We start from the raw sequence: 25,934 nt of genomic DNA, 5'->3' as shown, positions 1-25,934 counted from the left end.
CTGTGTAAAAATCTTTATTTCACATCTTTTTTTTTTCTTTTTGAGATAGAGTTTCACTCTTGTTGCCCAGAGTTGGCAGGATCTCAGCTTACTGCAGCCTCTGCCTCCCGAGTTCAAGTGATTCTCCTGCCTCAGCCCTTGAGTAGCTGGGATTACAGGCACCTGCCACCATGCCCGACTAATTTTTTGTATTTTTATAGAGACGACGTTTCGCCTGTTGACTTCAGGTGATCCACCCACATTGTCCTCCCAAAGTGCTGGGATTACCGGTGTGAGCCACCACATCCAACCTTTTTTCTTCTTCTTCATTTTTTTTTTTTTTTTGAGACAGTCTGGCTGTGTTGCCTAGGCTGGAGTGCAGTGGTATGATCTCAGCTCACTGCACCCTCTACCTCCCAGTCCCAGTCTTATGTGATCCTCCTTCCTCAATCTCCCAAGTAGCTGGGACTACAGGCATGTAGCACCATGCCAGGCTCTTTTTTATTTTTATTTTTGTAGAGATGAGCTTTTGCCATGTTGCCCAGGCTAGAACTCCTGAGCTCAAGCAATTCATTCACTTCAGCCTCCCAAAGTGTTGGTATTACAGGCATGAGCCACCATGCCTGGCCTTTATTTAATGTTTTTTTAGTCTACAATAATATCCTGGCCCAATTGTTCTTCCCAAATTTTGAAATTATTATTTTAGATAGAAAATTGGACTTATCCTGAGTTGTTTTTCTCTAACACCAAATGATTTGATGTTTGCTTTGAGATAAATACTTATAGCTATGAGACTAATACTTATAGCTGATTGAAATAAATTTGTTTCAGTTAAATATTATTAAAATTTTTTCCCTACTCCCATGCTTTCATTCACTCTTTGTTAATTTACGAAGGAGTGTTTAGCTAACTTTCGTTTTATGTATGTGTAAGCTGATTTGGTAAGTGTGGTTGAGGAACCATTTATAGGTAGTACGTATTTATTTAATCTAGGACATTGTTTTAAAACTTTGGGTTACGACTCATTAGTAATTTATAACCTAGTTAGTAAACTGCACTGAGCACTATTTTAAAAATAGAACAGAAAAGAATGGAAAAGTCAGAATGCATTGCACCTGGTGAAGAAATGGGGGTGTTGTAACACGTGGTTTTCTTATTGTGGGCTGTGGTCTTAAAACATTTGGAAGCCACTAACTGGAGAAATGATAAGATGTGGAAATCATAAGTTATGAATTCAACACGTATGAGATTACTGAAATGTGATCTCTGTCCCTATTTTTGGTTGTTTTAAGATAAAATAAAGCACAGTTCATGAATGTGTGTGTGTATGTATGTATGAGATGGTAACAGTTAGTGTATCCAATTTTAAAGAAATCTTAGACCAAAGAGTTTTTCTCCCTTCAGGTGGAGTATAATGACATATGAACTCAAATTGCCACCAAAAGCTTCCCTACTTCCAGGACCTCCAGAAGCATCTGAAGAATTTTATGTAAGACTTAACCCTTTACCTAATCATTTGAAATGGGGGTGAATATCTTGAAAAATAAAAAGAGAAAACATACTCCTAAGCTATGGTAGCATGTTTACTTAATTTCGTTTTTGGGGTATGGTCTCATTGACTACTTCTAGTCCTCTCTCCCTTAGAGAAGAATCCAGAATCTAGGTTAGAGTCCTTTCATGGCCACGCACACTGGGAGTGCCCAGTCACTCCCCTTCCTGGGCCTCTTCATGTGTAAAGTGAGGCTACAAAGTGGTGGGAGTTGAATGACACAACAAATGTGTAAAGCACTACCTGTTGTCCTGCCCAGATCATCCTACCTGCCTGTTTCCTTTTTCTCTGCAGGGCTCCAGGAAGGTCAGCTGGTGTATCCTGTTAGTGTTTATTCATCTTCTCCTTTGGCCATTAGATCCTGTTTGATTATAAGATGTTAGCTTCTTTAAAAAGTCTCCAAACACACCAGTATTCCTGGCCAGAATATTATACAGTTTCTCTCTTACTGCTTGCTTTGCGTATTCTTTTCTTTTTGAGACAGGGTCTTGCTTTGTGGTCCAGGCTGGCTGGAATGCAGTGATGCAAACACAGCTCACTGTAGCCTTGACCTCCTGGTCTCAAGAGATCTCCCACCTCAGCCTCCCAAAGTGCTGGCATTACAGGTGTGAGACTCTGTGCCCAGCCCCTACTCTTTTGAAGGGACAGCAAGACAGGTCTCTGGATTAAGCCTGTTGATACAGTTGAAGGAAGAAAGACCACTTAATTCCATCCCTACTACAGACCTTAAATGACTAATGTTTTTAAAGATTCAGCGTTCTGATTAAACCTCAAAGCTGTGTAGATTTAAAACAGAACCTGACTTTCGAAGGCTTATTCTCTTTCTTGTTAAGACCATTTGATCTATGCAAGCTTATTTTTCCCTCTAGGAAAATTTATCTGTTTATTTTACAGTTGAAATCTTTGTTTTGTTGTTAAGAAAATGATGATCTTGTCAAAACTAAGGCAAGAAACGGTAACTACAAACATGGGGCTGTTTCTTAGAGAAGCTAATTGTGCCGGGTGTGGTGGCTCATGCCTGTAATCCAAGCACTTTGGAGGCCAAGGTGGGTAGATCACCTGAGGTCGGGAGTTCAAGACCAGCCTGACCAACATGGTGAAACTCTGTATTAAAAAAGAAAAAAAAAAGAGAGAAGCTAATTGTATTTTAAAAACTTTTTCTTATGTAAAAACTGCTAATAGCCAAAACTGCTTCTAAAAAAATTTGGAAATACAAAATTATATGAAAAAGGAAACAAAATCACTTGTAGTCCTACCGCCCAGAGATAATCATTATTAAAGATTAATATATTTACTGCTTGATTTTCAGCAGCATTTTTAGTTATGTGTTTCTCTAAATCACATTTTTATAGAAACTAGTCTTTTATCCCAACAATATCTTTGTAAATGTAACTAATTTTCTTTCCAAAAAAGATAAAAAGGAGATTTTTTTGTTCAGTTTACTTCAGAAATGTCTGTTTTCTAGCATATAAAATAACAGTAGATGATTTATCACTTATATATAAAATCACTAAATATGAGGTACAATTCTAAAGATATGAAGGAAATCTCTCTTTTTTCATACAAAAGGGTTTTAAATGAAACTTTACTTTTTAAAATAAACTTATTTTTGTAACAAAGGGATAGCATACTTTAAGAGAACAGGTTAAGTGAGTGTTCTGAATGGCCCTGACTAGGCCCCAAACTAGGCTGATGCCAGGAATGCGTTTTACTCTGTGTGGCTTTTTTACATTGAAAACTGCAATGAAAGTAGACTAACCCTTTTTTCTTAGCTTTTCTACACATCACTGGCTGTGGGTCTTAGGCAAATTACTCAACTAACTTATGGCTCCCATTCCTTGGCTATAAAACAGGACAAAGGCATAAATGTATACAGAGTGCTTAATTATAGTGCCTGGTACACAATGCAAAATGTTAACTCTTATTATTACTTACCTTTCTGACCCAGCTAAGTGACTGCATAGTAGGTTAATAAGTTACATATATTATTTTATCTTTGGACATAGAGGCTATTTTATTGTCCTCTGAAAGAGGTTGTATGTTTTTGTCTTTGAATATTTTTAATGGACAAAAACTTGGATTTTTAAAATATGTTTCAAATGGCATTAGTCAAATGTCACTAATTAATACATTAATCAACTGGCATTAATGAATTCATTAATTAATAACATTAATGATCATGTAAAGTATTTTCTCCTCTGCAGGGAAGAAAAATAATCTCTGGCGAGCATTTTCTTTTCTCAAATTTTAAAGTTTATTTTTAGATGATATATTTTCATTTTTTCTGATCCCAGCTGTAAAGATGTAATTTGTAGTGTTTAAGAGATCAGTAAAGGGGATTTGTGGGTCAATACAATATCATGTGTAACTTCAGAGTTCCCGGCCTCCCTTCCTTTCTTTGATGTAAAATTGCTTTCCCACAAGTGGTCTGCCTTTGAAGGAGGGAAGGTATTAAAGAGTAAAATACTTTTGAAAGAGTAACATACCCACTGGTGGAATGAAGGTAAATTAGGAATGGGATTCTTTTGGGGAGAGGCTAGTCAGGAGGGCTTTGTGGGGAAGACCATTAATGGAATCTTCAATTAAGTCTGAATAAACTGAAGCTGATTGGTAAAATAATGAAAAGGTATCTGGGTGAGGCAGAAGAGCACCATCGGCCAGCTTGCCTAGAGCAGATCACTTATACTAGAAAATTTTGAGCTGGGTGAAATGGAATTTTTTTTTTTTTTTTTTTTTTTTTTTTGAGATGAAGTCTCGCTCTGTTGCCAAGCTGGAGTGCAGTGCCATGATCTCAGCTGTCTGCAACCTCTACCTCCTGGATTCAAGCGATTCCACTGCCTCAGCCTCCCCAGTAGCTGAAACTACAGGGGTGCACCACCATGCTCACTAATTTTTGTATTCTTTTAGTAGAAGTGGGGTTTCACCATGTTGTTCAGGATGATCTCAATTTCCTGACCTTGTGATCCACCCACCTTGGCCTCCCAAAGTGCTGGGATTACAGGTGTGAGCTACTTCGCCCCGCCATGCAATAGAATATTATTTGAGACACATTTGATGTAAGGCTCTGAATGTGAGGCTGTTTAAATATTGTGGACATCTTTACATATTAGGAAAATGTATGTGTTCTTTCAACAGGACGTTAAAGTTTGAGTCTAATAGAAAAGGGATTATCGATGCTTTTGGCATTTTCACTAATTATTTAAAAGAAATATTTATTTACATAATTATATGAAAGTGCATTCAGCATTTAAAAAATCCTTTTTATTGAATTATACATACAGAAAAGCGCACAGGTCATAAATGTACAGCTTTATGTAAATTTTTACAAACTAAACAAATCTATGTAATCAATGCCTAAACCACCTGACAGCATTCAAGTACCCCATAAGCCCCCTAATGCCCCATTTCAGTCAAGCTGTCACTCAACGTTATATTTATCAGATTCATCTATACTGTGGTTTGGCTGTAAATCATTCATTCTCATTCTCCTGTAGTCTTCCATTGCACAAATATACTGCAATTTGTCATCCATTCTACTATTAAATGAATGCTGCTGTGAACGTTATAGTGCATGTCTTTTGATGAACACATTTCTGCATTTCTTTTGGGTGTACATGTAGAAGTTGCATTTCTCAGTCTTATGATGTCATTGCATATGTTTAGCTTTAAGAGACACTACTAAATTGTTTTTGAGAGTGTATCAGTTTGCATTCCCATCTGCAGTGTGTGAGAATTCTGTAGCTCCATAGCCTTTCTAGTGCTTGCCATTTTCTACTTGTTTTCATTTTAGCCATTGTGGTATGGTGGTACTGCATTGTGGTTTTTGTTTGCATTTGCCTGATGGCTGAGATTGGATATGTTTTCTTCTGTTGATGAGCCTTTTGGATTTATATTTATATGTCTAGTTTTTTGCCCAACTTTTATTAGATTTTTTGGCTTTATTATACTACTTTGTAGGAATTATTTTTATATTGAGATATTTTTATATAAAAAATTTTATAAAGGGGATTTTATGGATTTCTATAAGAATATAAACTAAAGAATTCCAGAAACTGAAAGCCATTTGCCAAAAGGAAATATTTATCTATTTTGCATAATGATTCTTCTATTGCATTGTAGCCATTACCCTACCTAACACATGTCATGAAGGTTCCATTTCTGGAACAGCAATAAGCAAGTTGTATAAATGCCAGCAACAATAATACAGTGTGGAGGTTTTTTTTTCTTTTTTCAGATGACAATTTATGAAGACTCAGTTGCAACGCATCTTACAAAAATCCTCAATTCTGATGAACATGCAGTGGTCATATCATCTGCCAAGTAAGTTGTGGGTTTTAAATCTTTAAATAGTTACATGGTGAAAATGAAAGGATAGCTGATTCCTACCATTTCGGTCATTTATTTGTTAGTTTTCTTCTCAAAAAATACCTTGGAAGTAGCTTATAGAATTATATGTACTAAATTTGAATTGATTTTTTAAAATCATGTTAGCATCTTATTTGCAGTGGCATATACTTAGAGGGTATTTCTTTCATGTGTAATTTGAATCATTTTTATCAAAAAGGTGTAAGAAGCATTTAGAGTTTAATTAACCTAAATGTCTCTTTAAGGAAATGTTTATAATTACTTACACATTTCATTATAATTCATTATTTCCATGAACACTACTATTTAGGAAATGTTTACATCATATCAGTAAAAGGAAAATGATGAGATTTTTCAAAATGACGTTTCTCAGCATGCTAAAATTGAATAATTACATTTTAATTCAAAGTTATCAGATTTTAGTGAAGTTGATTCTGTACATGGAGCCAAAGCTACTTGATGTTACTATCCTGAATGTTGCCTGGCTGGAATTTAGAATTTAGTTTTGAAGCATCCTGTGCTGATGCCAAGAAACTGGAAAGTTGACTAGAGGAAGGGGTCACACCAACTGAAATTTTCAACTGATAAGCAAAAGAATGCTTTCAGATTCGGACTTAGCAAGCATGGGTTATTATTATGCAGGAAGAGAGGAGGAAAAGAAAGGGAAAGAAAATGAGTGGGAAAGTGGTAAAGAAAAAATACACAAATTCTGGTATATTATGTACTTAATTCGCAGTGAAGTTGGGGAAAGACAAGATGAATCCTTATAAAATTTTTATAAAAAGTACAAATGTAGTAACAATTGCTTTTGACAGCATATCCTCCAGAAATAAGAAACAGGACTGAACAATAGGAAAATTGTTGAATGGCTTACCGCCAAGGAAGCACACTGGTTGGCCCAGGAGAGGTGGGCTGTAGTCTCTGTTTGGTGGGCAGTACTGCAGGTTTCTGTTTTGTGCAAATATTGGACTAAAGCATCTTCTGCCATTTTTACTTAATTGAAAACAATTTCCTTACAATCATGTCTTTAAAATAAAATACAGAAATAATTAAAAACTGCATCGAATATAAAACTGTAACTGTCATCTGTAACTTTATTATTTTTTCTTGTAAAGGAGAAAATTTAATTGTATCTAATTTATTAATGTCAACAAATATTAATATTCCAATTTAATATTGGAATCTTAATATTTAATTGTATCTAATTTATTAATTAGATACAATTAAATTTAATTGTAAATTAATTTGATACAAGAAAATCTAATTGTATCTAATATATTAATGTCAACAAATATTAATATTCCAATTTAATATTGGAATTCTATGTAAGATTGTATTTGAACCAGGTACAGTGGCTCATGCCTGTAATTCCAACACTTTAGGAGGCCAAGGCAGGCAGATTACTTGAGCCCAGGATTTCAAGGCCAGCCTGGGCAACATGATGAAACCATTATATATATCTATATCTATATCTATATCTATATCTATATCTATATCTATCTATCTATCTATCTATCTATATATATATATATAGTCGAGATGAGGTACACACACACACACACACACACACACACACACACACACACTAGTCAGGCATGATGGTGCCTTTCCTGTAGTCCCAGCTGTTCAGGAGGCTGAGGTGGGAGGATCACTTGAGCCTGGGAGGTGGAGGTTGCACTAGAGCTAAGATGGTACCACTGCACTCCAGTTTGGGCGACAGAGTGAAACCCTGTCTCAAAAAAAAAAAAAAAGATTTTATTAGAGAAAAGGTTTCTACTGCCAAAAATGTTCTGCCACAAAGGTGTTAAGATTAAGAATGATAGGGAGAGAAAGGGGTGGTTACTATAATTCTGTTTGCATCTGTGGAAATTTCTTAAGAATTCCACTTAATTGAAAATACATAAAAAGTATATGAAATGCAGTGCTCAAATACATGAAAGTCTATATAAAGGTTTTGCTGACATCCAAATTATGAAAAGTGGCCAGTTAAAATATTTACTTAACTATATTAAACAAAAAATAATTCTCTTATGACTTGCTGTGCCTGAAAAAAGCTTCCATTAGAGCTTTCCACCTTTGCTAGCAATGTCTTCCGAAATGTCATATCAAAATACGTTTGATTTACAGGACAAGGGCCAGGCAGTCACTTAGGTGTATGAATTGGGCCTGGGATGAGAAAGACAATAGGAAGTGCTAAGGCCTGGGACAAACTGGAGATTTGTCCATTTCGCCATCAAGCAATATAATTCATTGAAAACCCCAACAGTACTGCCCACCAAAGGAAGAGAGTATGCAGCCCGCCTCTCCTCCAGCCGTTATGCATCCATTCAGATCTTTTTTTTACCATTCAGTCAGTCCTGTTTCCTATTTCTTGGGGATATGGAAAGAAGGCCTGTTATTTCTCCCTCATGGAACCGTTAGAAGAATTAAGCTGAGTAATACAATAAGTCTAGAGTTTATAAATGCAGAGGGCTATATTAAATTTTGGTATCATCACCTCATGTTTTACTGGATTACATTTCAGATGTTTTCTTTGACCTTGGTCTGACTCTTTGTCTAAGGCACTGCTCTTAGCCTTAGCTTTGGGGTTCTCCCTAACCAGCGTGCTTGCCCTTAAGCAGATTCCATTCCGATCTGGGTCCCCTCTTGTTACTCACTCATCTGTGCTTCCAGGCTTTTACAACCCCAGATACAATGGGGATTTGCCATAAAGAGGCTGAAGAGAAAAAAAGGGGACACACTATGTAATTATTTGATACTAGAAATACAATATGTATCAAATTTTATTTATTATTATTATTGGAAGAAAATCTCTTTATTCCAGTTATCTCACAAACAATAAAATCACAACAGCTGGTTTAAGGAGGCCATGCAAATACTTACCCGGCCTCAAATTCTATATCATCTTAATGAAATTCTGCACAGTAAGAACACCCTTTTTTATTGCAATTCCAAAGCAAGGAAGCTATGAATGACAGAGAAAAGGCTTAACTGATGGTTTCACACTTTATACTTTCACTCTTCGTTATAGTTTTATGCTGAGTTAAATTGGTCATGAGAGCTGATTTTCCATGTCTTCAGTTGAACCTCTTGATTAGGCCAGTCCATGTGCACGTCTGCACTGTTTCAGCACCTCATTGGCACCCTCCCCAAGCTTGACGTCACCCTAGTTCTGGGCACGCTCCAGAAACTGTTCTATCATATACAAGCAAGGCTGCTGCTACTGTGCAGCTAGTCTCCTGGAGGCTCCTGATAAGTAGTGCTGCGCCTTGCGAGCCCATCATTACTTCCTCTGTTGAAGCCCCCCCCATTCCTGTGATAGTTGACCCAGTGTGTGCCCCACAGCAGGGCCCACAGCCCCACTAGCTGCAGTGGTTGCCCTCTGGACCATCAGACCTGGCTGCCAGGGCACAGCAGCAGGAGACCCAACTAGAGAGGGTGGGACCACTGCTGGCAGCTGAGCTGCTGGTGCTGGTCTCACTGGAGGTACCCGGCTGGCCAGGGGGGCCATGCGGGAGGTGCAGCTTTGACTTCCACATGGCATTGCAAATGGGCAGTGGCTCAGCGTCTCTAAATTTTATATTTATGGATGTTTTCAAACAAAACTGGTATAATTACTTCCCACCATACCCATCATTCAGTTTCAGTATTTATCAACATTCTGCCATCTGCCTTCCTACTTTATTTTGCTACAGTATCTCTAAGAACATCCAGAAAATTACTCTATTCTACTTTTGGTATATAGTCATCCCTCTCTATCCATGTGGGATTGGCTCCAGGACCCCCTTGGATACCAAAATTCATGGGTTCTCAAGTCCCTGATAGAAAATGCCATAGTGTTTGTATATAATCAACATATATCTTCCCACATACTTTAAATCATCTCTAGATGACTTGTAATAATGAATAGAATGTATTTGCTATGTAAATAGTTGTTATACTGTATTGTTTAGGGAATGATGACAAGAAAAAAGCATCTGCACATATTCAGTTTAGACACAACAATGTTTTCTTTTTCAAATATTTTCAATCCATGGTTGGTTGAATCCATGGATGTGGAACCTGTGAATATGCAGGGCTGTGTGTGTATGTGTATATGTGTGTGTGCACATATAATCTTTTTAAAAAATCTAACAAATTAATAATTCTCTAATACCATCAATATTACCCAAGCCGTATCCCATTTCCCCAGTTTTCTCAGAGGTTTTTTTTGTGAACCTTGTCTGAATTTTGACAGGGTCTTTAAAAAAAAACCCACACACACTTTATTTGTTCAAAATTCAGACAAGTTCACATACTACATTTGAGTGATATCTCTTTAAGACTTTAAAAATCTTGACCAGGCTTAGTGGTCCATTCCTGTAATCTCAACACTTTGGGAGGCCAAGGTAGGAGGATCACTTGAGCCCAGGAGTTCAAGACCAGCGTGGACAACATAGTGGAACCCCATCTCTACAAAAAATTTTAAAATTAGCTGGGTGTGATGGTATGTGCCTTTAGTCCCAGCTACTCAGGAGGCTGAGGTGAGAGGATCGCTTGGGCATGAGGTTGAGGCTGCAGAGCGTTGTGATTGTGCCAGTGTACTCCAGCCTGGATGACAGAATGAGACCCCATCTTAAAAAAATTACTCAAAAACTCTATAATGGTTACCCGTTTAAAAAAATTCTTCCTAAGGCATGACATACACAGTAAGCACCTAAATCACAAGGGTACAGCTCAATGATTAAAAAAATACTGTGTGTACACACAGTCTCACACACACATACACACACACACACACACACACACACACACACGTAATTACTACCTACAGAATTCCCTTATTTTATGAATGTCATTTATTTCTTCAGTGATACACAATATTACGGCAAAACATTTTAACCTCTTGTGCGTGTTTATATTTATTTCATACAATAATAATTCCCAGTAGCCTTAACTGTTTTCAGCAATTTTTAAAATGTTGAACTACTAATGGAAAAGTTGTATTCCACTAGCATAGCTAATATGTAGTTTAACCTAAAACAACATTTCTTTGACCTTACAATTTTATCAATTTGATATGGTAATAGGATTTGTCTTCTGAGACTCACAGCTCTGATTAGCAATCATAGATACTATTTATAAATAAAAATGAAAAAGTTATTAAATAAGTTGTCTTTAGCTGCAATATATGTCTCTCCTTTTATTTAGTCAGTAGTTTTAAAACTTTTTTTGCTTTAACAGTAGGAGTTAATTAGGTTTTTTTACTCACTCATTCTACTCACCCCCCAAGTTTTAAAATAAATCCCATTTATTCTGTGTACAGAAGTTTCAGAAAATGGGATAACTAACTAGCAGGAATACTGAAACCACTGTCATAGAACCATAGAATTTAGATTTGAAATCTAGGGATAATTTAGGCCAACCCGCCTCATTTAATTGGTGAAGTGAGGTAGTTATTAAAAATATTTCCTCAGTGCACAAAGATAGCTAGAGACAAAGATAACTAAAGATTTTTATTTAGTATGCATTGGTATGTCTCAGTTATCTTCAGTTTCAAATTGGAACTTTCATTAGATGAAAAATGAATTTTTTCAGATTTCCATTTGATGACTCTGCCTGCCAATCTGTGATTCTGTCTGGGTACTATTGTCATATTTATCTTGTGTAGTATTTGCATATTTTATTGTCATTTGCCCATACTTTAAGAAATTAAGTGGAAAGCTTATAAATGAGGGTACTAATGCTAGTGATGAGAAGTACGGGTCCAACATATGTAATATAGTGGAGATGATGGTGGAAATCATCAGGTGTTTGTGAAATGTGGACTGTTGTTAGCCTCAACTGAGTATTTGGTTCACACAGTTGACTATGTTCAACTTTGAAGGAAGAGGACAAAAATTAAAGAAATACAGTGTTGAAAATACCAAAAGTTCTGTCTAGGCCTTACACAGTGCCTCACATCTATCATCTCATTGCTTTCGGATGCCAAGGCAGGAGGATCCCTTGAGGCCGGGTGTTAGAGACCAGCTGGGGTGGCACAGAGAGACTACATCTCTACAAACAAAACAAAACAAAGCAAATTTAATTAGCTCAGCGCAGTGACATGTGCCTGTGGTCCTAGCTACTGAGGAGGCTGAGGTGGGAGGATTCTCTTGAGCCCAGGAGTTCAGGTCTGCAGTTATCTGTGATCACACTACTGCACTCCAGCCTAGGCAACTGAGCAAGACCCCTATCTCTAAAACAGTTTCTTTTTAAAGTTTTACCATTGATTAAAGATATAATTAGGAATTTAAAAATTTCTAATCTCTTTTTAAAACTATGTTCTACTTTCATTTGTTTGACTTTTGCATATATTTTCTGGAAGTCTTACAGAAAGCTGTGGGTATTGTTAGAGAATATCTTTTGTCTTCCTATAGGAAATACATCTTAAAATTGTTTTTTCTCTAGTTTGCAAGTTCCCAGCTGGTAGGACTTTAAAATCATACTATTTTTAAGTATATATTTTATTTCTGTTGTAATAACTCTACATTCACTATTTATGTATAATAAAAGGTTACTTCATTCCCCCAGAATATAAATATCCTGATTCCTTCTGGCATACGAAACTTAATGAGCCATAAGGTAGAGCATGTCTTCTGATTCTTTCCGCACTTGTGTGGCAAGCACCCTGCTAACATTTACATGCCCCTTCCTCAGCTCCCTTGGCTGACAGTGCCACAGGATCATAATGTTTTTGTCAGCCACTGTCTGCCTCAGTGACATGACACATTGAGGAGGAGCATCCCTGCTGCCCTTTTCATTCCTAGGCTGATGGAGAAAGGCTCTGTCTCTAGGCATGAATAAAATACCAACAAAAGTAGCTATGAGAGTGATAGGACACATGCAGTTCACAAACCAAGAGAAAATTATATCAAGAGGATGTTATAATCATGGCAAGAAAATCCTCTATCTCTGAGTTACAGGAAGAGGTGTCAATGCTCCTCTTCCTCAAAGTGGCGCATCTTACAGAAGCTTTCAGTAAAATGCATAGAAAAGATTTCATGATAGCATTATATTTTAAGAAATCCCATGAAGTATTGTTCACCAGTGAAGATAAAATGATGTGAAATACATGAATGCATCTCTAGTAAGTGATAAGCTAGATTCTCTGTAGAAATTTGAATTTAAAAAGCCAAGGAAGCAGGTTCAGGATTAGAAAATATTACCTTTATTTAAATAAAATCTAAAAATGTTTGCTAAAAAATAACAAGACAAAATTATTAGGAGTAATATAATTTCCAAGATGATAAATTCAAAGGTTGGTAGTGTGTGTGTGTGTTGGGAGAGTGGTGGTGGTGGTGGTGTGGTGTGGTGTGTGCGTGTGCGTGTGCATGTGTGCGTGTGTGTGTGAGATTGTGTATGTGTCCTGTATCTATTGAATTGCTCAAGTTCATAATACTTATGTATATGGAAATTTACCATTATGCCACTCAACTACCAGAGAAAACTGTGAGTGTAATAGAAAAAAATAACTGCTGGAACCTTTTTTAAAATTTAATTTATATCAATGATAGAGAGCAATACTATGATTTAAAAAATAGTCTGATTCAGTAGCATAAGCCTTTGCTTTAAAAAAGCTGTTCGTCAATGAGAACACATGGACACAGGGAGGGGAGCACTACACACTGGGGTCTGTTGGGGGGAAATGGGGAAGGGACGGGGGGTGGGAAGGTGGGAAGAGATAGCATGGGGAGAAATGACAGATACAGGTGAGGGGACGGAAGGCAGCAAACCACATTGCCATGTGTGTACCTATGCAACAATCTTGCATGTTCTTCACATGTACCCCAAAACCTAAAATGCAATTAAAAAAAAAAAGCTGTTCGTATGCCGTTCTATTGATTGTTATTTTTAATCCAACACCAGATTCAGATCCAAACTTTTCGAAAGGCAGATTTTGTTAGCGTTTCAAGTTATTTTTCTTTTAGCTTATTTCTATTGCAGAGAAGCCAAATGTAATTAAAAGAAACAAACAAGTAATCCATATATTGCTGACACTAGCAAGACCTAAATTAAATTAGTTTTGTAGTTATTGCATTGGTTATGTCAAGGAAAAAATGAACGGATTTACAGAGAATATAACTCACTTCAAGTGGCAGATTTGTCTTCAGCATAATACACAATCTCTTTCTCTTCAGTAATAATATCTTATAACTAATAATCAAGATATCCATATGATTAGTAGTAGCTTGACAGTGACAAGCGATAATCTTATCTTTGTTTGACACTGCAATTTCTGTTATGAAAATATGTAAGCTTTAGAATTCCAGTGGAGAAAGCAAGATGATGCTTTATCATTTTTAAATGGGATCTAAAAATACTTAATTTAAATATTTGAGGAAAGCTCGTTATAACGTGAATTACTATAATTTAATATACAGCAAGGCTTATTCATGTATGCATTTATCATTTAGACTGTCTCGAACTTATGTGAGACGAACTGCATAGCAGATAGAAGCATAGATGTATATACGGAATACCCAGATATTTGGCAGTTTGCTTAATTGTGTTTCTTTTAAAATATATTTACAAATCAAAACAAATCAAATCATGAAGGTTACTAAATTGAACAACTTCTTTTTCTCAAAGGACACTGTGTGAAACTGTAAAGGACTTTGTTGCCAAAGTGGAGAAGACGTACGACAAAACGTTGGAAAACGCGGTTGTAGCTGATGCCGTGGCCAGTAAAGTAAGAGCGGACCCATTAGGGCAGGAGGGTTGTTTACAGATAATGCTAACATTCAACTGTGTTTCAAAGCTAAATTGAATAAGTGGTTTGCCTGCCAAAACATCTTAAATCAGGAGAAAAATTGCTTTTGGATTAGATCTGAGGATTTTTAAAAATATTCTATTTTATTGTTACCCTTTAATATGTAGGAAAACTGCATTGCTGAAAACCTAACTCAAATCCCTGTCCCAGTGATTGACTTTTTTTTGAGACTGAGTCTTGCTCTATCACCCAGGCTGGAGTCCAGTGGCATGATCTTGGCTCACTACAACCTCCACCTTCCAGATTCCAGCAATTCTCCTGCCTCAGACTCCCAAGTAGCTGGATTACAGGTGCTTGCCTCCACACCCAAATAATTTTTGTATTTCTAGTAGAGATGAGGTTTCACCATGTTAGCCAGGCTGGTCTCGAACTCCTGACCACAGGTGATCCATCTGCCTTGGCCTCCCAAAGATGCTAGGATTACAAGTGTGAGCCATCACACCCGGCCATGATTGACTGAAAGGGAGATGCGTAGCAGTCGGACCACAGGGGATCCCATGTAGCTGAGTTCCAGTGGGGAAAGCAAGGCTTCCCATTTCCAAGCAGATTTGGGCCAGTTCAGCTTCCTTCCAGCACGGTTCTTTGGATTTCCCAGACTTGAAATTCTTGGTCTCTTTCAGAGTGCTGCTTCTTGCATCACCTTTTTCTTTACAGACTTCTTTCCCCCTTCATAAACTAAAATAAGAACAGTTGACTGAACCTTAAAAACTACTGTATTTTCTTTCATAAATTCACAACAGGACCTTTTTACAAAAGGCTTGAGTATCTTGGGGTTGCAAAGGGATTAGCTTCCCAAATCCATGCTGTAGATGGCAGTTTAATTGAGTGGAAGAAAAAGATAATAGAAATAAATATGCATTTGAAGTTTTCTGCCTTTTTTTCTTGTCTTTCTGCTATGTGGAGAGTTTCAGAAAATAGAAACCCTCTCTGGCCATACTTCTGTCTCTAAACTATTTCTGCCGTAACTTTGTCTCAGCGTATCATCAAAGACAAATACATGAGGAGTAAAGGGACTGGAAATTTTATGGAGATGGAAGGTATATTGGAGGTAGCATCAACAGCTTCAGTCTTAAATGTTTCTTCACTGCTCATATACAAGGAAAGCCGAAAGATACAAGGGCTTGCCTAGTGCGTGTTTTTCTTTCTGTATCCCTCTTCTTTTCCCTCCTCCTCCTTGTGCATTTTCCTTCCTGCACTGTATTTGAGCCAATAGTCCTTTAGGCATTGTTCACTGCTGTGCAAACCAAAGCTTTGAAGGGGAGTTTGCCACAACTCAGTCAGATGTGCTGTTTCTGATGCTCAAAATGGTGCCATAGTCAATTACTTTTTTAAAAAAAATTTATCCAATGTTTTGTATTATGTATAGCAAATTTTGTGTAATTTTTTATATAAAGCATCACTTGGTAGCAAAGTGTGTATTGTGTTCTTTGAAGAAAAATAGTTGTATGAACATTGTAAAGATTTTTTCCCCATGAAATGGAGTCTGAATGGTTCTAAAATGATAAATTAATGAAATTATGTAACAATTGTGCTAATTTTTAAAATTATAAATTATTTTATGTAGTAAACATCAATAAAGGCATCGTCCCTCTAAATCAAACATCATAATTTACATTATCATTGTGTATCTCTGCTAAATGGAGATTTTAAAATTAGCTGCTTCCAGAACCAAAATATCTTCAAAATTAAAGGCGAGAATTTTAGTGTTCTTCTCTCTTGGGATTAAACTTTCAAAACATCCCTATAAAAATTTCTTGCACTTTGTCTGCGGATCTTGATTGCGTTTGAATATTTTTCTCATTGCCATATTTTCCTCTCAGTGTTCAGTCCTCAACGAGAAGCTTGAACAACTGCTGCAGGCTTTGCACACAGATTCCGAGGCCGCACCTGTTCTCCCAGGCCTCAGCCCTCTCATTGTGGAAGAAGATGCTGTGGAATCGTCCAGTGAAGAGTCCCTTGGTGAAAGCAAAGAACAGCTCGTGGATGACGTTACAAAACCTTCCTCCCAGAAAGCCGTCAAACCGAGGGAAATCATGCTGCGGGCAAATAGTTTAAAGAAAGCAGTGAGGCAAGTCATTGAGGAAGCTGGAAAAGGTACATGTTAATAAATTTAGCTTTGGAAGAAGTTGGCAGCATTTCTACTGAAGTTTTTGTAGTGGTCAGATTGGACACACTTTTTAGAAACAATTTTTTAAGGCAAGATAGAAGATAAAGCCATTATAATAAAACTTGTACATAGTCCTATATATTGTTATAGTAGCAGCAAGAATCAGCATATTAATGGTGAGTAAAATAAAATACCAGAAATAAGTTACATGGAAACATTTCTATCTAAAATATAAAACTATTTTAAATGAGTTTACTTAATTGGAATCTGTTGAATTCTTAAAGAAAATCAAACCTGTAAACTACTTTGAAAATATTTTTAAAAAATATTTTTTTGAGGCAGGGCATCACTCTGTCACCCAGGCTGGAGTGCAGTGGCGTGATCTCAGCTCACTGCCACCTCCACTTCCCACGCTCAAGCTATCCTCCTCCCTCAGCCTCTGGAGTAGCTGGGACCACAGGCATGCACCACCATACACAGCTAATTTTTTTTGTATTTTTGGTGGAGATGGGGTTTCACCATGTTGCCCAGGCTGATCTCAAACTCCTGGGCTCAAGTGATTCACCCACCTTAGCCTCCCAGAGTGCCGGGATTACAGGCGTGAACCACTGCACCCTGCTAGAAAATATTTTCTTAACATTAATTTCCTAAATGTTTATGTTGCTTTATTAAGAGCTTATAAAATCTCTGCCTTATTTTTATTTTTAGATTAATGTATATATTAACACTCAGAATTTTAGCTATAGTATAAATGCTAATTTTAATATGAATAATTAATGTTCAAAAACCCCTTTATAGGTTGTAACTTGTAATTGTATTTTATTCTCTAAAATTCTTATATTTTACTTTTTCATTCTGATAGAAATATGATTTTGATAACTTTAGTTTTTAATCTTTAGTTCTTCAGCCACCAACCCCAAGTTCATTGCTACATAGTGTTTATTTGTGAATCTGTAATTTCTTTTGGCATATGTTTCAATTTTCTTTTCCTGAGCATATCTTAATATTAATGGGCTTCATTTTTCCCTGTCCAAACTATTTGTCTTCTTACTACTGAAGTAATGGATGACCCAACAGTTCACCCTTGTGAACCAGCTAATCAGTCCTCTGATTACGACAGCACAGAAACAGATGAGTCTAAAGAGGAAACTAAAGATGATGGTGCCAAAGAATCATTACCTGGTGAGGAAACTGGAGAAAAAATTATTTTGGAATTAAATAAAATGTCATTTTGCTTTCACTTTTCAAAAGACTGATCGGTTTAAAAAAAAAAAACTATTTGTATTCTTATTTTTGAAAAGGCTTTTTAGAAGTTAAAGCTTGGATAGATATTCATGAATCATAAAACAAAAAAGATCACATCTAGGCTGTTGTCCAGTACTCTCTCATTCCTCTCCTATCACGTAATCTAGAGATTATAGCAATAAATTTAGGATTATAGGACTAAGGATAATTAACTATGTTGGTTTTCCTGACAAAAGAAGAAAGACCTAAATCCTCTGATTGTAACCTATTATAGCTCACAGATTTCTTTGAGAATTGTAAGAAAGCTGCTCTCCTAACGCTCCAAATGCACACAATTTGTCATTTAAAGGATTCAGCAGTCACCTTAAGTTCCATCGATCAGCCTTCTGGGTTGATAGTCCTTACTAAGCTTGAAAATCACAGGACTTCTAGTAACAGCCCTCTCTTTGTTGAAATTATTTTTGCAAGGAAATGAACATGTAAATGCCTGAAGAATGTTAAATATCTTTCTAACTTTTAGGTTTTAATTGAAAGTGAATTTATACTTTTAATATTTTACATTGCCTAAGGGAAAAGTTTCTAACTTACTGGCAGAAATTAAAATATTAATGAAGATAAGACAATAATATGAAAATAAATATGTGGTACTTATGAAAAGTCAGCACAATTATGTCAGAACTGTTTGCCATCATGGTAGACATTGGAGACTATTAGAAGTGGGAGGGTGGGAATGGTAGAAAAACTAAGTATTGGGTACTATGCTGTATATCTGGGTGATATCAGTCATACCTCAAACCTCAGGATCACTCAATATACTCAGATAATAAACCTGCATGTGTCCCCCTGAATCTAAAATAAAAGTTGAAATTATTAAAAAAAAGAAATTGTCTTCATACAATAAAAAGAATCAAATTTATGGAGAACTGATCATATACCAGATTAGAGTAACACTTTCTGCTTCAGCTATGGCATGATGAAGACCTTTTATTCCCCATGTTTAGGGCCAATTTTCCATAGGACTAGTAGTGGTGAGTACATTTTAAATTTTACATGTTTGAAACATTTCTTGTTAACTTAGCTTTGAAAAAAATTAGATGGTAGGTTTATGAATATGTTGTTGCTAAATTTATTCTAGCTTTAATATGAAACTAAATGAGTAAAATGTAAACTTAATAAGTAAAAGAAAATATAATTGATAGTTATTTTAAATTAAAAAATCTGTTTTCATCTTATTCTCAAACTTTTAAAAAGAACTGTTGGCAATCACTAAATTTTTGGCTTTACTTTCATTTTATATAAACTTGGGCAAATTTCTTAACCTCTCTGTGGTTTCCTCATCTCTAAAATGAGGATAATAATCTACCTATTTCATTGGGTTTTTGTGAAGGTTGAAAAGTTACTATATGTAATGTGCCCAGAATAGTGTCTGTTAGATAGTGCTGTCTGAGTGTTCACTGTCATCTTTATTGTTGCTATTTTTACTGCTACTATTACTGCTGCTGCTGCCACCACTAATTACATTAACTGTGAGAGAATATTTTATTGTACTTAAGACTCTCAAAGACTTTGAAATCAGACCTCATAGATCTCACATGTTCAGCGTTCAGCCCAATGCAGGCATGTTCTAGGACCCCTGAAGCAGATGACCACGAGCCTTAGGACCACTCACTTCCCATACATCCCACTCTTAGGGTCAGCTCTAATTGTTAGAAAGTCATGCTTTATATTGAACTTTCTATTTTCTCCCTTAAATTTCTACCCATGATTACAGTAATAATTAGGTTTCATGAGTGATAGTTAGACAATAACAATGACTAGCCTTTATGTAGTGCTTATGTTAGTTTAAGGAGCAATTCCATATACATTTCACATATCAAAGAGGACTCTGCCCCTGGAGCCATTTCTCCTTCTCCTCCTCCTCATCCTCCTCTCTTCTTTCTTCTTCCCCTTCCTCTTCTTCTTTCTTTCCTCTTCCTCCTCCTCCTTCTTTCTTCTTCCTCCTCCTTTCTTCATCTTCCTTCTTTCTTTTTTCTTCTTCTTCTTCATGTGGCATCCCTTAAATGATACCGAAAACAGCCTTGTTGGCATCAGACCTTCTCTCACCTTACATCTTTTTTTCAGATGATCTGTCCTAAAGTTTCTGTACCAGTTTTTAAATTGATGATTTTAAACCTTTTGTTTTTCTAGTTGCACCCATTTGGTCAATGTTCATCTTAAAATGTGATACACCATTTTGAACAAACTTCTTCAGATATTTTCTGTTGTGTTTTAGCACATTGGTACCTGTACACTACTCATTAAGGACATTTTTGACGTTACAAAGACTACCCAAGACTTTTCTTTCTAAAAACATAATTATAGTAGTTTATACGGATCCCAACGAACTTTTATCTTTTGTATTTAGAGCTATTATTTCCTCCTGTGAAGCTCTTTTGAAGCTTGATTCTGTCATCTTAAGTTTATTTCATCTGTGAATTTGATAAGCAGGCCTTAGATGTTTTCATCTATTGGAAGGTATTCATTAAAGCATCAGTAAGGATGCCATTGTCAGCTCTGCTTTTAATAGATCTTATACATTGATAATTCCTCCTAAGATGATGGCTGTTAGGAGGATTGGTTTGTCAAAGCTCATTTAATGGTTTTCCAACTGGCTGTCATCCCACCTGACCATACTCTTAAACTTGACACTTCCATTGTGACCTGTAAAAGAAACTAAAAAATGCCAATGTAATGCCGTAAATACTGATATTGAAATAGACACAGATTTACAAAAGTCTTTCATGGTACAGTATTTGATCTTTATTTTGGCTAGTAATCTGACTTGTTGGAAATGAGTAGCAATAGGGGAAGTATTTCTATATGAAATATCATTTTTTAGATACATTTATTATATCATGTAATTCATAAGTCTGAGATGTGAGAAATACAGTATATTAATATGATTGATGAGATGCTTTATTTAAGAAGAACTAGAAAACATTAGTTTAGTTACCTGGAATGGAACATCAGTCTTAGTCATTAGTACACTCTCTGCTTTTTGTCAGGGTTGAACATCAAAAAGTTGTTTTCATGAGAAATTAGCCCCAGGAGTCCTATCTATTTAAAAAACGGTGGCTGTTCTGGTACTTTAGTGCAGTGGGCTGTTTTTGAATGAGAGAATAGAGTGTAAAATTAATATAATTTGTTTATAATTAGTTTTAGGGAGAGTGAAGATAATTAAGTTTTAGAGTATTTTAAAATGAGTTTAAGGATTACTGTTTCTTAAAAATACCTACCAGTAGCTCTTAAATTGTTTAAGGGTACCATTTGCCCTGCATTAACTTGCCTCAGTTTAGAGTTAAGTCTTTCTTTTTGTTGTTTACTTTGAGACTAATTGTGTTTCAGAATAATTTTTAGATGTGTTGAGCTTTTACAAGAACATAGAACTGTTTGGGCAAATCATCATTTTGTATAAATAACTGAGAAGTATAGGAAAAATATGTTCATTTCACTTGAAGATAGATGCAAATTTTCTTCCATTTGTTTATTTGTTTATGAGACAGAATCTTCTCTGTCACACAGGCTGGAGTACAGTGACGTGATCATAGCTCACCGCAATCTCAAACTCCTGGGCTCATGTGATCCTCCAGCCTCACCCTCCCAAGTAGCAGGGACTGCAGGTGCATGCCACCATGCCTGGCTTACATTTTTGTCGAGACAGGCTTTCGCTGTGTTTCCCAGGCTAGTCTTGAATTCCTAACCTCAAGTGATCTTCCTGCATCAGCCTTGCACAGCTTTGGTATTACAGGCATGAGCCACCACACCTAGCCTCGTCATTTGTTGAAGACAATATTAAATCGTGTTTCACATGTTTGCTCTGAGAATCACATTAATTAAATTTGATCATTTACTTGATGTTTATGAGAAGAGGATTACATGGGTAGTGTGCATTATAACACATATGTTTCATTTTCAAAAATAAGCAGACTTCAGAAGTTTCATTTATCTTTAAATGTGGGTTGATTATAATCAAATTATGAGTATTTCTGACCTTTAATTATGGTAGACATCTATTTTCTACTATTTGAGCTTTTCTACTATTTGATCTTCTTCTATTTGAGCTTAGAAATTAGGACTTCGGATTCCCTCCATGTAAGACTCAAGAAAATGTAAACAATAACTACACATAATATTTTCATTTCTACTGATTGTTTAAACATTATTTTGTTTTAAATTTATAAGAACTTGCTTATTTTTATAGCTTTATCATTATCTCTTTCTAATCTGGACTTTTTGCCAACAGTTAAAACTGCACCTCGGTCTCCAGATGCCCGGGCAAGTCATGGCCATTCTCAAACTGATTCTCTCCCTGGTCCTGCTGTGGCAGCCAGCAAAGAAAACCTCCCTGTGCTCAATACCAGAATAATCTGCCCAGGTAGTACAGATTCTGAAACATCATGTATTTTTCAATATTTCTGTAAAAATGTTTAAGTATATATTTCCATGAACATGAACTTAAAGATAACTGTTCTTTCAGTAGAATGTTCTTGTTATAATTTCAGTCAGAATCCAGGCCCTTAGGTTCTTCCCTGTACAAAAGTTGCCTAGGAAGTATTAAAACACATGTTTCTGGGCCTGTCCTGAGAAATTATGATTCGGTAATTCTGGGTTGAAGTCCAGGAACCTGTATTTACTAAGTTTCCAAAGTAAATCCCATCTTATGTCCACGACTTCAGCTTTCCTTTTGGTGTTTTTTAGTCAGTGTTCTGCTGAATCCTTTTGGTTTTAAGTCCTAAGTCTCTCTGTAGTCATTTTAAGACCTCTTGATGTAAAGTATTCACAATTGTGGATTAGGCAATGATTTCTTAGATATGAGAAGCACACACCACAAAAGACACGTAAATTGGACTTTACCAAAATTAATAGTTTTGAGATTCAAAAGACACTTTCCTGACACTATCAGGTAAAGTACAACTTAAGAATTTACAAGGAATGTATCTGATAAGGGACTGATATCCAGAACATAAAAAGAACTCTTAAAATTCAATAAAAAGGTAAATATCCCACTTTGAAAATGAGAAAGGGATCTAAATAGACATTTTTTTTGCCAAAGAAGATACACAAATAGCCAATAAATACATGAAAGGATGCTCAACATCATTAGTCATCAGGGCAATGCAAATTAAAACCATAATGAGGTGCCCCTTTATGCCACTGGGATGACTGTGATCAAAATAGACAGATGGTAACAAATATTGGCAAAGATGTGAAGAAATTAGGACCTTCATACATTGGTGAAGCCATTTTGAAGAATCGTTTCACAGTTCCTAAAAAAGTTAAACATAAGAGTTTACATGTAACCCAGCAATTTTAATACTAGGTATACACCCAAGAGAATTGAAAATACATGTCTACACAAAAGCTTGTACATGATTATTTATAGCAGCATTCACAATAGCCCCAAAGTTGAAGCAACCCAAACATCGGTCAGTTGAATGGATAAACAAAAGTGATATATTCATACAATGGAATATTATCTGCCCATTAAAAAGAATGAAGCACTGATACATGCTATTACATGATTACCCTTAGATACATTATGGAAAATGAACACAAAAGCCAAATGTAATATGATTTTATTTATATAAAATGGACAGAATAGTCATAACCCATAGAGAAAGAAAGTAGATAGTGGTTTCCAAGGAACTGGAAGTGGGGTGATCAAGGGAATGGAAAATGACCGCTAATGGGTACACCATTTCTTTGCAGGGTAACAAAAAGATTTTAGAATTAGTAGTGATGGTTGCACAACTTTGTATATATTACAAAGAACTGAATTATCTAAAAACTTCAAAAGGGTTAATTTTATGATATATCAATTATATCAAAATAGAAATATTAAAAGAAAAAGAGAAAGATCAATCTGGAACGTATCTGGTTCTGGAAAAGCCTGCAGGTTTAGAGGCCATGTTCCTATTCCACCTGGGAGCCTTAGGATAACCGCTCTGGAATAAAGCTAAAAGGAGTATGGTTAACCCTAAAACATTTTCGAAAATATTAACACTTGGCTGGGCACAGTGACTCATGCTTATAATCCCAGCCCTTTGGGAGGTCGAGGCAGGCGGATCACCTGAGGTCAGGAGTTCGAGACCAGCCTGGCTAACATGGTGAAACCCTGTCTCTACTAAAAATACAAAAATTAGCCAGGCATGGTTGTGCGCTTCTATAATCCCTGTTACTTGGGAGGCTGAGGCAAGAGAATTGCTTGAACCCAGAAGGTTCAGTGAGCCAAGGTTGTGCTACTACACTCCAGCCTGGGCAACAGAGTGAGAGAGAGTCTGTCTCAAAAAGAAGAAAAAAAAAAAAAAAAGAAAGGAAAGAAAGAAAAAAAAATTAACACTTTTCTGTGGGGCAGCTGGAGTAGGGCTCTTATCTCTCCAAATTGTTCTTAATGCTTACTAAATTTATTTTTTTATTTGTTCATTTACTTGTTGAAATGTAAAGGAAACTGGCATAAGAAGCATTCCACAGTGTATTTAAAACTATGACATTAAATGAAGGAACAAAATTGATTATATTTGATAATTGACTAAATATTATCAATTAAAATAATGAATAATAATTATTCCCTAAGAAGAGCATAGTGCTGAGGAAAGGAATGTTTGCTAAAGAGCGGACTTGCTGGGCATGGTGGCACATGCCTATAGTCCCAGCTACTTGGGAGTCTGAGGTGGGAGCCCCAGGAGATAGAGGCCACAGTGAGCCATGATCACACCATTGCACTCCAGCCTAGATGAAGAGTGAGACCTCATCTCTAAAAAAAATAAAATAAAAGGAAAGAACTTGTTTTTCTAATTTCCTAGTGTTTCCCTGGTTCCCACGGGTCCCTATTACTTTGTCTCCTCTCCAGACTTGCGTTTCTAGCTTTCCTGTTGGGTTGAGTAGATCATAAAATTCATTAGCTTTGAATACCGTAACTAGTTAGAAAACTAGTTGGTAAGCATGTTGAAATAAATTTGAAGTAAGATAGAGGCTTCATTTTTGTATTTAATACTATATTCTTCTAAAATTCACAGATACCTACATTTAATACTTTACTACCTATTCTTAAAACTAACACTGAGTTTTCACCTTAATACATCTCTTAATATTTTAAATTGAGTATCATTATCTATGATTTGAGAGTCTGGAAGTGATAACTCCATGCCATTTTGGGTAATTCCACCTTTATTGTAAATTCCGTAGACACTTAATACTGTCTTTGCTATAACAAAGGAAGTAACATGTATTTGTTTAAGTTATAGAGTTACTGGGATGGTAAATGGGAAAGTGTCACAAAGCCATTCCTATTTAGGGCCTCCTCTTCTTAATTCTTTATGATAACATATAGATCCTTGGAAGTGTCAAAAGCCTTGTATTTGATGTCTTGGTTCATAATTTTGATTAATGAGAGGAGTAGGCACTGAGAACCATGCTTTTAAAAGCAAGATATTTGATATTAGGCCTCGATGGACTGGTTCTTTTTCTGTTTTTTCTTAACATGCGATCCCATATTTATTTGTTTTTCTGTCTAGGTTTACGAGCAGGACTAGCTGCCTCAATTGCTGGGAGTTCCATTATCAATAAAATGTTACTAGCAAACATTGACCCTTTTGGTGCCACCCCATTTATTGACCCAGATCCAGATTCCGTGTAAGAAAATGCTTTTGCAAATATTTTATTGGGGTTTTTCTTTTTTATTTTTAACATGAATCGTAACATTTTAAATGGTATTACAATAACTATAGTTCCATATTTAAAAAAAAAGATGATCAGAAAATTTTAAAAGTTGATAATGCCAAGCACATTGAGCCCTTTAAAATGCAGTGGTTGCCATGATCTGTCCCTGAGGTAGGTCCTTTTTCAGCCTATTCTGTCTG

General features: G+C 36.0%; 1 protein-coding gene and 1 pseudogene across 5 annotated transcripts in view; one reads left to right on the top strand and one right to left on the bottom strand.

Annotated features, from left to right (window-relative positions):
- DGKH (diacylglycerol kinase eta) overlaps nucleotides 1-25,934 on the top strand; it is a 190,492-nt gene that overhangs the window by 130,588 nt on the left and 33,970 nt on the right. For all 5 annotated transcript variants that reach the window (XM_039473342.2, XM_074387784.1, XM_074387783.1 and 2 more), the window contains 7 exons: nucleotides 1,384-1,468; nucleotides 5,763-5,848; nucleotides 14,504-14,603; nucleotides 16,505-16,778; nucleotides 17,851-17,973; nucleotides 22,319-22,450; nucleotides 25,590-25,707. In XM_039473342.2, coding sequence (XP_039329276.2) covers nucleotides 1,384-1,468; nucleotides 5,763-5,848; nucleotides 14,504-14,603; nucleotides 16,505-16,778; nucleotides 17,851-17,973; nucleotides 22,319-22,450; nucleotides 25,590-25,707 — 918 coding nt within the window. The remainder of the gene's footprint in view (nucleotides 1-1,383; nucleotides 1,469-5,762; nucleotides 5,849-14,503; nucleotides 14,604-16,504; nucleotides 16,779-17,850; nucleotides 17,974-22,318; nucleotides 22,451-25,589; nucleotides 25,708-25,934) is intronic.
- LOC141581643 (coiled-coil-helix-coiled-coil-helix domain-containing protein 2 pseudogene) lies at nucleotides 8,902-9,492 on the bottom strand (annotated as a pseudogene).

The sequence above is a fragment of the Saimiri boliviensis genome, chromosome 16 (genome assembly GCF_048565385.1).
Source record: "Saimiri boliviensis isolate mSaiBol1 chromosome 16, mSaiBol1.pri, whole genome shotgun sequence".
NCBI lineage: Eukaryota > Metazoa > Chordata > Mammalia > Primates > Cebidae > Saimiri > Saimiri boliviensis.
The sequence above is the reverse complement of the archived record's forward strand: the minus strand, read 5'-3'. Positions and strand labels throughout refer to the sequence as shown.